The sequence below is a fragment of the Sciurus vulgaris genome, assembly GCF_902686455.1.
Source record: "Sciurus vulgaris genome assembly, chromosome: 11".
In the NCBI taxonomy this organism is placed as follows: Eukaryota; Metazoa; Chordata; class Mammalia; order Rodentia; family Sciuridae; genus Sciurus; species Sciurus vulgaris.
Window position 1 is genome coordinate 107170090 of NC_136472.1, and position 13893 is coordinate 107183982.

The 13893-nt window shown below is 45.9% G+C and overlaps 2 protein-coding genes across 9 annotated transcripts in view; one reads left to right on the forward strand and one right to left on the reverse strand.

Annotated features, from left to right (window-relative positions):
* The window catches only part of SIK2 (salt inducible kinase 2), a 108181-nt gene extending 102910 nt beyond the window's left edge, over window positions 1-5271 (forward strand). The window contains exons 10-15 of the mRNA XM_079101584.1: window positions 330-558; window positions 1303-1587; window positions 1729-1892; window positions 2667-2777; window positions 3515-3606; window positions 4333-5271. Of these exons, the coding sequence (XP_078957710.1) occupies window positions 330-558; window positions 1303-1587; window positions 1729-1892; window positions 2667-2777; window positions 3515-3606; window positions 4333-4963 (1512 nt within the window). The 3' untranslated portion in view covers window positions 4964-5271. The remainder of the gene's footprint in view (window positions 1-329; window positions 559-1302; window positions 1588-1728; window positions 1893-2666; window positions 2778-3514; window positions 3607-4332) is intronic.
* The window catches only part of PPP2R1B (protein phosphatase 2 scaffold subunit Abeta), a 38088-nt gene continuing 26376 nt past the window's right edge, over window positions 2182-13893 (reverse strand). Inside the window, exons 16-17 of one of the 8 annotated variants that reach the window (XM_079101603.1) lie at window positions 9179-9258; window positions 5417-7999 (exon numbers count right to left, since the gene is read on the reverse strand). In XM_079101603.1, the coding sequence (XP_078957729.1) occupies window positions 7975-7999; window positions 9179-9258 (105 nt within the window). In that variant the 3' untranslated portion in view covers window positions 5417-7974. Of the gene's footprint in view, window positions 2266-5416; window positions 9279-13893 lie in introns of those variants that run through there. The other 7 variants (XM_079101607.1, XR_013757470.1, XM_079101605.1 and 4 more) reach the window with 7 other exon arrangements.

A 13893-nucleotide genomic window follows, 5' to 3' on the forward strand; every position in this document is an offset into this window, starting at 1 on the left:
GGTTCGCTTATTTAAAAAAATAAATAACTGGTAGGCCTCAAGCTAATATACCCCCTATTCATCTGGAAACCACTAAAAAATATTGTTTATTGTAATAATGATGACTCAGAAACCTGGGTGGCAGTGCCACTCTGGGTCATAATGAGCTTTTGTCTCCAAGCGCTGCAGTTAACGTGCCTTAACTTCTATGTGTTGTCCTTAGAAATAAATGTGAATACTTTTAATGTTTTACTTAATTGATAGTTTGCCACAAGTCTTGGCATTTTTTCCTTTGTGGATTTTCCTGTTGTCTCAGCAGAGCAACAACTGACAGTCTCCCTAACATTTAGGTAAACGGCTGTCTGCTTGACCCTGTGCCTCCTGTCCTGGTGAGGAAGGGATGCCAGTCACTCCCCAGCAACATGATGGAGACCTCCATTGACGAAGGGTTGGAGACAGAAGGAGAGGCCGAGGAAGACCCCAGTCATGCCTTTGAAGCTTTTCAGTCCACACGCAGTGGGCAGAGGCGGCACACTCTGTCGGAAGTGACCAACCAATTGGTTGTGATGCCTGGGGCAGGTATGATACCAGACAAGCATCAGGTCAAGTCTTCATGGCACCAGCTCATACTCCAGGCACCACAAAGTAATGATACCAACCAGTCCTTGGAATATAGTCTGTATCTTATTCCTTTGTGGAGCAGATGCAGTAGGCTATAGGATTGGGCCTGCTCAGCAGCTAACGAAGATTCAAAAGAAATGTCTGAGTTGATTCCCCCTTATTTGTAGGGGTGCTTCATTAGAGACGGGCTCTTTGGGAGCAACCAGGATCTTACAGGTGCAGCTTCTGAAGTGTTTTTGCCCACTGAATTTGAAGATGTTTAAATTGACCTGTGAAAGGGTTCTGAAAAGATGAGTGTGTTGATTTTTTTGAGGTTTTTTGTTGTTGGTTGGCTTTTGATTTTTTGCAGTGCTCGAGATTGAACGCAGAGCCTTGCACATGCTAGGCAAGCACTCTGCTACCAAGCTGCATGTCCAGCCCTCAAATGGTGTTGCTTATTTTTGGTTTTCATGTTTTGGTTGAGACGAGGGTCTCACTGTGTTGCTCAGGCTGTTGTGAAACTCCTGGGCACAATCAGTCCTTCTGCCTTAGTCTCCCAAAAACTGGGACTATAGGCATTTGCCACTTGAAAAGATGTTTTGATTGGAGAGTGAGAACATTACTGATGTCCAGACTAAAGCCCCTGTGCTTTGTATTCTGTGTTCAAAGAAGATGCTACTGCTGTTGATTGTATCTGTTCTGTTTTGTTTTTTTCTCTTAAAGGTAAAATGTTCTCCATGAGTGACAACCCCTCCCTTGACAGTGTGGACTCTGAGTATGATATGGGGTCTGCTCAGAGAGACCTGAACTTTCTGGAGGACAACCCTTCCCTTAAGGACATCATGTTAGCCAATCAAGCCTCACCCCGCATGACATCTCCTTTCATAAGCCTGAGACCTACCAACCCAGCCATGCAGGCTCTGAGCTCCCAGAAACGAGAGGCCCACAACAGGTCACCAGTGAGCTTCAGGGAGGGCCGCCGGGCATCAGATACCTCCCTCACCCAAGGTGAATGCTTCTTCCTCTGGCATTTCAAACTCTTACGTTGTAGCAGTTGAGGGACATTTGTTACAATGTTAGTGTGAACCTGTGATCACTGAAAGATCTTGTATTTTACTTACACTGTTTGGTCTTTGTGCTCTCTCTCAGGAATTGTAGCATTTAGACAACATCTTCAGAATCTGGCTAGAACCAAAGGAATTCTGGAGTTGAACAAAGTGCAGTTGCTATATGAACAAATAGGGTCAGAGGCAGACCCTAACTTGGCATCCGCTGCCCCTCAGCTCCAAGACCTCGCCAGCAGTTGCCCTCAGGTAGGTAAACTAGGCCCTTCCCATCATGACTCTGAGTGAAGATGCATGATCTTCACGTAGGGAACTTCCAGTTCTGGACAATGGCATTCTTATTGAAAGCCTTCCTTGTTGCTCCTGCTGCTGTCTTAGACTAAGCCTTGCCACCGCCAGGTGTCAGCCCCAGATGGAGGCCTAGACATGTTCAAGCTAGATTTGGTTCACAAGGCTGATTGAATATGGATGACTTACAACCCCTGAACCTCCCTCACCCCAGTGCATAAACAAAAATGAAGAATGAACATTACCCAAATGTGAAACTTTGTCATTATTTTTGATGTGAAATCACTTTATTGGGCTCAGTGGTGCACGCCTGTAATGCCAGCGGGTTTGATCCCTGGTAACAAAAAAAAAAAAAAAAAAAAAAAAAATTGGGTAAATCACTTCATTAAATATAATAAGTGGACCATTTATACTAAAAATACAATAAGTACTGCTGTTTATACAGTATGTTTTATTTTGAGCCTGTTTTCAGTACACTGAGGATCTTGATAGGTGATGACCTCCAATGACACCAGGAGCTTTTGCTCTGATACTGACTAGGTAGTCGCTGACAACAGATAATACACTCATAAGTTCTCTGCAAAGTCATTAACTTCAACCCACTAATTAGGTAAAAATCGGAATTTATGTCAGAGAGTTGAGATTCCTCTTGGTCATTTGAAAAGGTTAAACTAAAAATTAAGACTTTTTCCCACGTGGAAAATTGAAAATTGTTTTTGCTCCCTTGCTTCTCAGGAGGAAGTTTCTCAGCAGCAGGAAAGTGTCTCCACTCTGCCTACCAGCGTGCATCCTCAGCTTTCTCAGCGGCAAAGTCTAGAAACCCAGTACCTACAGCATAGACTCCAGGTGGGATCCCTCTCCTTGTTCACCCAGCTCACTTTGTCCATGCTGCACAGCCTTATGCTGTGTCAGTATCAGGAAAGGACTGGTCCTCAGGCCTTTCAAAGAATATCACACAGAATGATAGGAAAGGGAGACCTTTGTTTCTAATTTTATACTTCTTAGTGAATGATAAAGAAAATGGAAATCTGGAAGTCTGCAAAATGTTAATATAGGATATGAAGATCTTAAGAAAAAATAATGCAACACGGGTCCCATTAAGAATGAAATGGGCTGGGGTTGTTGCTCAGTGGTAGAGCGCTTGCCTAGCACACATGAGGCACTGGTTCAATCCTCAGCAACCGCATTAAAAAAAGAAAGTATTTTGTCAATCTACAATAAAAAAAAAAAAAAAAAAAAAAAAAAACAGTAAAAAAAAATCACATTTAAGAATGAAGCAGATTCATTCAGTAGGTGCTGGTCCTTCACTGTTAAAATTTATGGCTACTTTTCCTCATTGTTTTGAATCGCCATGAACCTCAGAGAACTTTCAGAAGTGGAAAACAATTAGATCAGAACTGAGACACCCCAGCCTGCTCTCTGATGCCCTTCCAGGGTCTCAGTGAGCCCATGTCAGTATCTTTGTCCTGTGTGGAATCTGAAGGCTGCCCTTGGATTCACCCTTGAGACAGAAGCGTGGTGTGATGACCTCATCCTAGGTGACAGCACATGATCATACTTGTATTGTTTTTGTGCTCTTCTAGAAGCCTAGCCTTCTGTCAAAGGCGCAGAATACCTGTCAGCTTTATTGTAAAGAACCTCCACGAAGCCTGGAGCAGCAACTACAGGAACACAGGTGAGAGGGGTATTTGGCCAGTGAAGTCGTTGACTTTCGTGGAAGCCCTAAGAATGCTGAGTATGTTATCCTTTCCCATTCATGTTGACCTGTGCTAGAAACAGGTTTTCTGCATGTTCCACAGCCTTTTCAAACATGCCTGCTAATCAGGCTATTTCAGCATCCATGAAATATGGGCACGTCAGACAATACCAGCCGCAGAATGTGCTTCGTTTTCCTTTTCTTCTAGTATTTCCCTTTTGGAATATGACTAGCCCTAAGATTTTGGGACCAGTGGACTGAAGCAGTTTGAATGAGTTAGACTGCATGAAAGCCTCCTCTCTTGCCATTGCTCATGCCCATAGGCCTCCCTAGTAGAAGCAACTTGACCAAGGTTTACCCTAATCCAGCAACCTGCAGGCAACCCACAGAGGCCAAGGTGTGATCTCCCTTTCAGACCAATCCAGATGAGAAAGCAACCTCTCACTTCACAGGGAGAGAACCTCAGTGTCTTGGAGAAAGAGCATTCATGCTCACTTAGCTCCAAGGGGACAGTGAAAATTAGGGGGCAAAAAGTGAAATTAGGTTTCAGAAGCCCAACATGATGGGTTACTACTTGCAGTTTGTTTTCCTTACATGGGAAAGAGAAGTGGGGACCTGAAGTTAATGCCTGGTGTTGGATTTACATTAAAATCACCATCACCTGAGAAGATTTACAAATGCTTTCCTTTGGTATTACCAATTTAGGCTCCAACAGAAGCGACTCTTTCTCCAGAAGCAGTCTCAGCTCCAGGCATATTTTAATCAGATGCAGATAGCAGAGAACTCCTACCCTCAGCCAAGTCAGCAGCTGCCCCTTCCCCACCAGGAGACTCCGCCGCCAACCCAGCAACCCCCGCCCTTCAGCCTGACCCAGTCCCTGAGCCCTGTCCTGGAGCCTTCTTCTGAGCAAATGCAATACAGCCCTTTCCTCAGCCAGTACCAGGAGATGCAGCTGCAGCCCCTGCCCTCCACGCCTGGCCCCCGGGCTGCTCCTCCATTGCCCACACAGCTGCAGCAGCAGCAGCCACCGCCTCCGCCGCCTCCTCCACCACAACAGCCAGGAGGTGCTCCAGCCCCCTTGCAGTTTTCCTATCAGACTTGTGAGCTGCCAAGTGCCACTTCCTCTGCGCCAGACTATCCCACTTCCTGTCAGTATCCCGTGGATGGAGACCAGCAGAGTGGCCTCACAAGCCCGGACTGTCCCAGGAGCTCAGGACTGCAAGAGGCCCCCTCCAGCTATGACCCACTAGCCCTCTCTGAGTTACCTGGACTCTTTGATTGTGAAATGCTAGATGCTGTGGATCCACAACACAATGGGTATGTCCTGGTGAATTAATCTCAGTACAGGAAGTGAGGTGGATCTATTGAAAGTAGACTGTGTATTTCTATTTTTATTCCAGCCTTTTAAATTTAAAGCTTATTTTCTTGTCCTCTTCCTAATGGGGAAAAATCAAGTCGCCCAACTGGAATCAGAGGGCTTGGCTGGGATGGATGTGCTTCCTCCTGGCTCTGTCCCACCACTAAGTTTTCTGTGGCAAGTGCTGGAACATAGTTGCAGGCTGAAGTTCATGTCCTTAGGTGAAGTGAAGCAAGCACTTAAGGGAGGCACCAACAAATGTTTTTATATGACAACAGCATTCAGACCTAGGTTTCATGCAGAATTATACCAGTTCACTATCAAGAGAAACCTCGGTGAGCAGGAACAATGTGTGCCGTTGTATATGTGTGCGTGCGCGCGCGTGTGTGTATAGGGCAAAACAAAAAGGCAATATATATTTTTCACTGAAGCCAAGCAACAACATATTGCTTCAAGGCAAATCAAGAATACATAATGGAATTTGATGCACAGGAGTAAAGTTGTACTTTGTTGTTGAATCCTAAGTTCTCAACTGCTGATGCAGGTTGTTCCCAAGACTGTCGCAAAGCAGTAGAGCATGAGCTGTTTCAGGGCCCCCTAAATACTGCTGGTACTGACCCCTGACACCTGCAGTCATCTCCATCTGAGAGAAGGTGACACACCTCTTCAGAAGGTGCCCCGGGGTTACCAAGTGTCAGAATGTACTCAGGGCTCCAAAGATGTCACCCTTAGAACCAACAGGAGACCCACCACAGTGGAGGCTGGGGGCAAGAAACTGGAGAAAGCATCAGGAGCACCAGCCCTGGGCCAGGAGACAGGCTCATTGTGCACAGTCTCTTGTGGAGACTTCAGGCGGGGGCATCTGGTCTCCAGAGGACCTCTTGTGTCTTCTACAGTGTAGTAACTCCTTTGACTTTACATTATATGTTGCTAGTAGTTTATTGAGCTTTGTATATTTGGACAGTTTCATATAGGGCTTAGAAATTTTAAGAACACAAAAAATGAACTTTTAATGTCCCATGTGAAGTGGTAGTGCTGTGCCTTTTCCCCCACCATGCTTTAATTCTTTCTTTTCTGTAGAAACCAAGTTTTCCATTTATGTCAATGCTAAATCCAAAGTCACTTCAGTTTGTTTTCCACCATGTGGGAATCAGCATTCTTAATTTCCTTAAAGTTTTGACTTGTAATGAAATGTTCAAAAGTATTACAGCAATACTCAAAGAACCACAGATGTGTTAACCATTTAAGCAGATCATCTGCCCAACATTATATTACTAGAAAAACTGAACCCTACAATCATTCTTCACAGTAAGGGAAAAATAGATGCTACATCTAGTTAACTGTATACCTAGAAGTAATGAATGATCTGTCAGTTTAGACAGTAACCTCCAGGTGTTACAAATTCAGTATTATTTACAAAAATCATAATTTCTGTCCTTTAGAAGAGGTGGCTTGTCCTATCAGAAGATGAAAGCGTTAAGCACAAAGCGTCTTCCTTAAAGCACAAAGAGAGATGCCACACTGACGCCGCATCTAGAAACACCTTTAAGTTGCCTTTCCTCTTTGTAGTAAGTGTCCAGGCAGGCAAGGGAAGCATGCAAGTTGGAGAAAATTATTCTGGACCCCAGCCCAGCCCCTGCCAATGTTGGTGAATGGAGCAGTCCTTGAAGCTGACCATGGACTGCTAGGCGTCGGGACTCCCTGTTGATGCCAGGCTGCTTCACAACAGAACTCTGCTTGGAGTGGGGCTCTGGGTGTGAGAAAAGGGGGAGAGGGGAGACTGTCATTTTTGTGATTTAATAACACAATGAAAATCCAAGAAGAGTGAATTATGCTCCTTTAATGGGTTGTTTATGCCTCCTTAGGCTTAAGATGGATGATTTCTTGGGATGGAAAACATCATTTCATTTGATCATTTCATTAGATCTATTTTAAGTCTTTGCAAAATAAGTCAGTTACTAAGGCTGGATATAGCTCAGTCATGTAGAGTGCTTACCCAGCATGCATGAAGTCCTGGGTTCAATCCCCAGCACCACAAAAGTAAAACTATTAGATGATAATAATAAAAAATAAGCCAGTTATTAAACAGCTCGATTTGTTTAGACTGAAGGAGGATGTTTTCCCCAAAATACTACAGAAGCATTGTAATATCAATGAAATTAAAATGCCTCCCAGCACCTTAATGAAATTGGGGGTCCCACTGAAACTGTGGGCCGCTCATTTCAGGACTGTAGGAATGGCACAGTAACAGCTTGGCATAGACTCCTGCCCCCAACAGGGCCATGAGCTGCTTAGCCCAGGAGACCTAGGAGCTATGTCAGGACAGTTATGTGACACATGAGGAACTGCACAGGAGAGGCTGTTGGAAGGTTACAGGACCCAGAGAGAAGTGGGGAAGCACCTGGCAGTGGCCAGTCCTGTTAGGCACTGACAGAGCAGTGGCATGGACAAGTCCCCTGGTGAAGAACACGACCTCCCTGCTGGAACCTTTGTTGTAAGCACCTGTTTGCCTCTCTTACTGATTCCCAGCAGAAATCAATAAATTCCACAGCCCATGTATTTCCTGAAATGTGTGGTAAGCAGAGACTGCTTCTGGTTTGCTATCTGTCGCCTGTGTGGCTCTGTTCCCTAACTACTGACCCATGGAAGCTTCTGCGAGTTTTCCCTTCATAAATACTACAGTAACACTAAGAAGGCTTAGGATCACTCTTGAAGTACTGACTTGCTTGCCGGTCTGTCTCACATCAGCGGTGTGTACACTACTGTATAATAATCATTAGCTTTATTAGCTTGTAAACCAGGCTCCTCTGAAGAGTCTTTGTTGAGATGAACATGAGGTAAAAAATTTCATTCGGCAAAAAGTGCAATATGTGTGGTACTTTTTTATTTTTTTGTTTATGATCTCTCTTTAATCCAGGGGTATTAGTCTCTGCTTTGAGGAAAATGCACTAGTTCCGCAATTTCCAGTTGGGCGAATGCATCTCTAGTATTTACATGCAACTGACATGCTGGTCCCTGTAAGGCAAATAGAGTGTGTTAACACGAGAGAAAGGGTGGGTAAGGCACTGTGAAATTCCTCAGGAGCTTCACTGACCAGCCCCAGTCCCCGCCACCACCATCTCTACCCTGGCCTACACTGCCCTCCTCCCAAGGAAAGGGGACTGTTCTCTACACCACCCTCCAGAACCCACTGAAGGGGACAACAGAGGAACACCAGGAGGACTAGAGATGAGACTGAAGAACTATTAAAGCGACAAAAGCAAAACCCCTTCCTCTCTCTCAGACTTTGTCTCCTAGGAAAGAAAAAAGTCCTTCCTCAAAAATCAAGAATTCCCAAGTGTTTAAATCATGTCCTGGTGTTGGGAAGGTGGAACTGAAGTCAGCTCTTGCCTTTTGTGCTCTGTTCTGACTCGAGTAATCAGGGCTCTGCACTGTTACGGGGGACTCTCTCTGGAGTAAGGCCCTCCACCTGCCCTGACCCCTTCCAATTCTGAGTCCCTCAGCAGCAAGAGCTGACCTCTTCCTCCTCCCCCTGTGCACTCGGGGTTGTTCTACCTAAGGCAGGAGAACTCATCAAGACCTCTACCTAGTTGGTAGAATTAGGAAGGAAGGCATGTTCGCAGCTGGAGAGTGATTAGGTGATAAGCCAGAAGCTAAAGTAAGGTGAAAAATAGCAGCTTCCAGTGACAGACGGTCAGTTGGTCAAGCTGTTCCCATGCCCTCACACATGCCAGGTATGAGAGCACAGAACAGCCTCTGGTTAGGAGTGGACTGCTCAGCACCCAGGACACAGTGGGTGCTGCCTCCTTTGCGGGGTTCTTCAACCTCTGGGCAAGCCCCAGTTTCTGCAATATATTGGGATCAGCTTTTTCAGTTCTGGATCGCACTTAAAAACCTATATCAACAGTTGCACTGGGCTGGGGCTGTAGCTCAGCAATAGAGCACTTGCCTAGCCTGTATGAGGCTCTGGGTTCGATCCCTAGCACCACATATAAATAAAATAAAGGTGTCCACCTACAACTAAAAAATATATTTGAACAACACAGTTACACTTAAGCTCCCTATATTGATTTAAAGAAAATTCATACTCTAGGTAACATTTTCACATTCCTCCTCCTTTAGAGACTATACATAGTGTCACTTGACAACATTGGTCCCAGTGAGCAGCTGCGGAATCCCTGTGCCGGGACTGACCTTTGCTGCATTTGTACCCCACACTGGGCTGCCTCTACTGCCTCCTCGGAAGCCACCCAAGCCGCTCGGTCTCTTTGTGCCTAGACATCAAAGGTAAAAACTGGAGAACAGGTAGTAAGTTGGAGTCATGTACAGGCAGGGATATTTGATCATTTCGTTGCTTCTGGAAATTTTTTTTACAGAACTTACTATCTTCAGAGTGGATTTGTGGAAGACAAAAGCAGTATCATCTGCCTCTGTTTTTAAACTGGACAAAAAAACATTTTTAAAAGTGTATATTTCCCTTCAGGTTCTATAGTCTGTCCTTGCTGGTCTATGGCCCAGGCAAATGACTTGAGACTCCAGAGCTCTTTCTGTCTGCCCTCAAAGGTGGCAGGATGGACTAAGGCAGTGGCCTTTCAGGGTCCCTTTTGGCGCTGGAGTCTCTGGTCTTTCAATATCCTCTCACTGTTTTTCTCCCAATGAAGGAAGCCTGGCTGACTTCTAGAAGACTCCCAGCCATTCTAGTTGCACCACCATCTTATGTTCACATCTTATCTGGGTGGATTCCCACACATTTGGCAGATGGGACACATTCTGTTACATAGACTGAGACAGGGAGCAGCACTGCCCAGAGACAACCAGCGATAGTTTTGATGATCCCTGACCAAATATTCAATTTGCCCGTCCAAAAGAAGCGCTCATTTCTATTTTTACCTTAACTTACCAAGCATTTTCACAAGTGATCTCATAATCCTCACAACAATTCTATGAAATTGGTTGGGGAGGTACCGTCCCAGCTGAGGAAACCAAAGCTCTCTGAGTGTGTACGTGACTTATCGGAGGTCACAGAACTCTAGTGAGTGGAGGAGCCAGGACGTGCACTTGCTTCTCACAAGCCTTCTCTTTCCCCTCCTCAGTAGCACCTGACTCTTCGTAAGAAGACAGCTATATAAACCCGCTGTGATCCAGCACTGGGTGAATGTAACATTGTCCCCACAACTGCACTGTCCACTGAACAGCTGCCTGGCTTTGGGAGAGAGGTGCCCTTCAGGTGACAACTGCAGCTGTCCAGGTGGCTCTGTATTGGACCAGGTTGAGGGAGACAATCCACAGATTCACCATCCTCTTAGTGCCCAGTAAACTACAGAAATTTAGGGTCACATCAAATATGTCTACCTTTTCCAAGTTACACAACACAGTTACTCCCTGAAGAAGTATGTGATAAAAGGACACACCCTTGATTGCCAAGGGGCCCAGTTGCAGGACCTCAGCCCACCACTGCTGCAGGTCACACATTCAAGCCCAGGGAGGAGGGCTGTTCAGAACAATCACACTCCACCGTTACCTGAAGAAGGGCGTAATGTTTTTTTACAGTGAAATCCAGTCAATTAGTGCTTATTAGGCACTTTAAGGATTAAAAAAAACAGTAACATGCTTTGATTGAATACTTTGACTTTTCAGAGCCAAAGTGGGTGGGTAGCAGGGAGCTTTAAAAATAGAATTACAAAACAACATCCTGGAAAAATATGACCCCAGATGGAATAATGTTACATTAGCAAATACAGATAGCTGGGACTTGCTGCTGGCTGGGTGAGGCCTCTCTCTCAAGATTTGCTCAGACAAGAGAATTCAAGTGGTACCTTCCCTCTACTGAGGGTGAAAGAAATCTGCCTTCCCCAAAAATCTCTGAAGGGGAAAGAAGCAGAGAGAAAAAACAGAGGTTGGCTTCTCTTTAGGAATGCAATTTGAGAAATAAAAGTGATAGAAGTATTTGCACTTTCTAGAAAGGGCAAGATTATTTGCTTATTTCTGAAGGGAGAAGGGTGGTCTTGATGGATGTTTGGTCTGTGAAAGAATTACTTTTGATAAAGTTAATTGTAGTTATTTTTTCTGTGTGCTTTTTTTAATTACTAAGAAAAATTGGTGAGTTCAATAGCTTTGGTATTTTGAGTGCAAATCATAATAGCTCCAATGTGAAAAAAAAAAAAAATCAAAGTGTAACATGTCAATGTTAGAAAATTGCCTAAAATGCAGTTTAATAAATGATCTTTTTACCAAACAGTAATTTAAATGGGGTAATTTTCTGCAAGGAAAATGTACTGTTTTTATGTTTCCAACCCTCTTGAATTAAAATAAAAACAACTTGTTTTCTAAGAGCCTGGCTGATATGAATGTCAGACTAATGAGATAGGCCTCTACTTCATCGGGTCTTGGGTGGAATTTTAAAAGTGTGTGGAAGGTGGTTGTGTTCTCTAAGCTCTGGTGCTCATTTCAGGCTTAAGAAAAGGACAGTGGATAATATGTTCTCATTGACGTCAGCAGGGTAAATAATACCTTGCTCTGAATCGCCCGAGTACACGTTCACCACTGCAGATCGCTGACGGAAGCGCTGCTAACCGCAGCCTGCACACGAACAGGGCCCCGCTGGGCCTTATTAATGCTCCTTGATTTAGAGTCTCAGGACAAAGCCTATCAACCCAGGTAGTCTGGGCCAGTGCCTTCTGCTGCAGTAGGAGGAGGGAGTCAGGCCCATGGGGCTCCTCCAGAACAGGCAGGTTGCAAGGCCTGTGGTGGGACAAGGAGCGGGGAGGTGCTCCATGCTGCCAGGAAGCCAGCAAGACACTGCTGTTGAGTCGCAATGTCACCTCTGCTCTGAAGTCTGCCAAAGGCCCATACTGCTTATTCGCACGCACCGTGGACCACCTCAGTCCAGGTATCCTTTCAGACCCAACTCTGTGCCCTCAGGGTGCTGGCGAATCCATTTGTCAAGCTGCTCTCCTGCGTTCTGGACTTTGTGGAGTGCCAGACCCTGAGTGAAAGGGCAGGGTTAAATCCTGCTTCCTGGCAGCGAGTTCAGCTGGAGATTTGGTTTCACTCAAGCTGTCCCCATAAGCCCATGCTATATAGAACCGAGAGCATTCCCAAACAGGAATCGTCTGCTGGCTGATGGCAGTGTTGGACACGGAGGGTTGCAGCGGGCAACACAGGCTGAGGGAGCCAAGTCCTGTCCGTGCCCTATGTGGCCCAGCACCACCCTCAGGCGCTCATTTCCTCTCTTCAGAATGGCTCTTACCCCTTGGCTACTCAAGAATTCAGTATCACTAAGTTTCTTTTTATTTTTGTTTTTTGTTTTGTTTTTAGGAAAACAGTAAATTTCAGTAACTGTTTTGCAAACTTTCCCCTTTCCCACCAAATTTCTCCATCATTTTTAATGTGTTGCCAAAAGCAACCCTAGTGCCCTAGGGTATAGGCAGTAACAGACTTGCCAGGAGACACTGGCCAGAGAAGCTCAGCAGCCAGTCAGGCCCCCAAGCCCCGCACTTCTCAGAACGCCCTTCACTCCTGTGGCCTTTGTGAGCTGAAGGCTTCGTGCAGCAGGGGAGAAGAGTGGACCAGGGAGGCCTCAGCTCCAGCTCTGGAGCCTCTGCCTGGCTAAGCCTAGGTACAGAACAGGCTGGCGGTGCCCACACCTCCAAAGTCCTCTGTCACCACACAGCCAAGAGTGAACAGGCCCAAAGTTCTGTTCTTGGCCCGCTGCTCTTTTCTACCCCACTAATTCTTGAATTGATGCATCACAAATCCCATTAACATGTTGAGAAGCCTTTGGACTCTCTTCCCAAAAAGTCACCTTCACAAGATGTATACTTGGGACTCACAATTTCCAGGGAAAAACTGGTTCCTGGATCCCAAGACACACCCATGGACCAAGGTTAAGAACCCTGACTTAGCCTCCAGGCTTTCCTGAGTTCTTCTAAGGACCTCCATGTTGAGGGGTGCTAATCATTCCCTGGGTGGATGCAGGTAAGGAGGAGCCACCTGCTCTGCCTCCAAGGACACTGGGAGGCAGTTCTGGGATTTGTGCACTCAATCTTGAGTGCCATGTGGCTATAAAAGAAATGGACCTGCACAGACAATAGCTGCTCCACCCCAAGGGGCGGAAGAGAGAGCGTGGCCGACCCTCAAATCTTGGCTTGAACCAGTCACTTCAAAGGTCGAGCAACTGTCAAGAAGTGGAATATTATGCATGGATTATATTGGGCAATGGCCATTTAGAGGCAGGTGCAGGTCTTGATTGACCTAAGGGGTTGGACACTCACCTCAGACGAGGAGCCAACACTGGCACACCTGCCTCTACCCAGATGCTCTACTTGGATCTCAAATCAGAGAGGCTCAAATCAGTCAGGCAGTGGGGAACGTGCTGTGTCTCTAGCCACTGGTCTAACAAGACGTCCTGCTACAGATGTCCCATCCCACCACTGTGGCTGAATTCCTCTGCACTTGGTTGCAAATGCCTACAGGCAGCACCCACCCCTCCCGGTGTGTCTGCCAGGCTTTCCTAAGGATGACTGACTCAAACTGGCCTGAAATTGACAGAGAAGCTCCAAGTCTGGGTATAAGAAGAAAGGTGCCTGGAGGGGAGAAGGGAAGCAGGCTTCCCCTGGAGCCAGGCCCCCGGAGCTGGCTGGACAGAAAGTTCAGAAAATTTGGCCCAAAGAAAATGAGACATTAGGGATTCAGCCTCTCCATGGGAGAACTGAGTCACTCTCCCCATCAGATAGACGGAGAGTTCCTGACTCTCTCTCCCTCTACATCATTTCCCAAGATGAAATAATGAGACCTAAGATGCCCTGAAGGGGAACAGACTAAGAACTCTGACCCTAGGGCTGCCTGGACAGTTTGTAATGGGATGATGGGAAAGGACACAACTGAATTGAGAAAAAGCCACCAAGGCC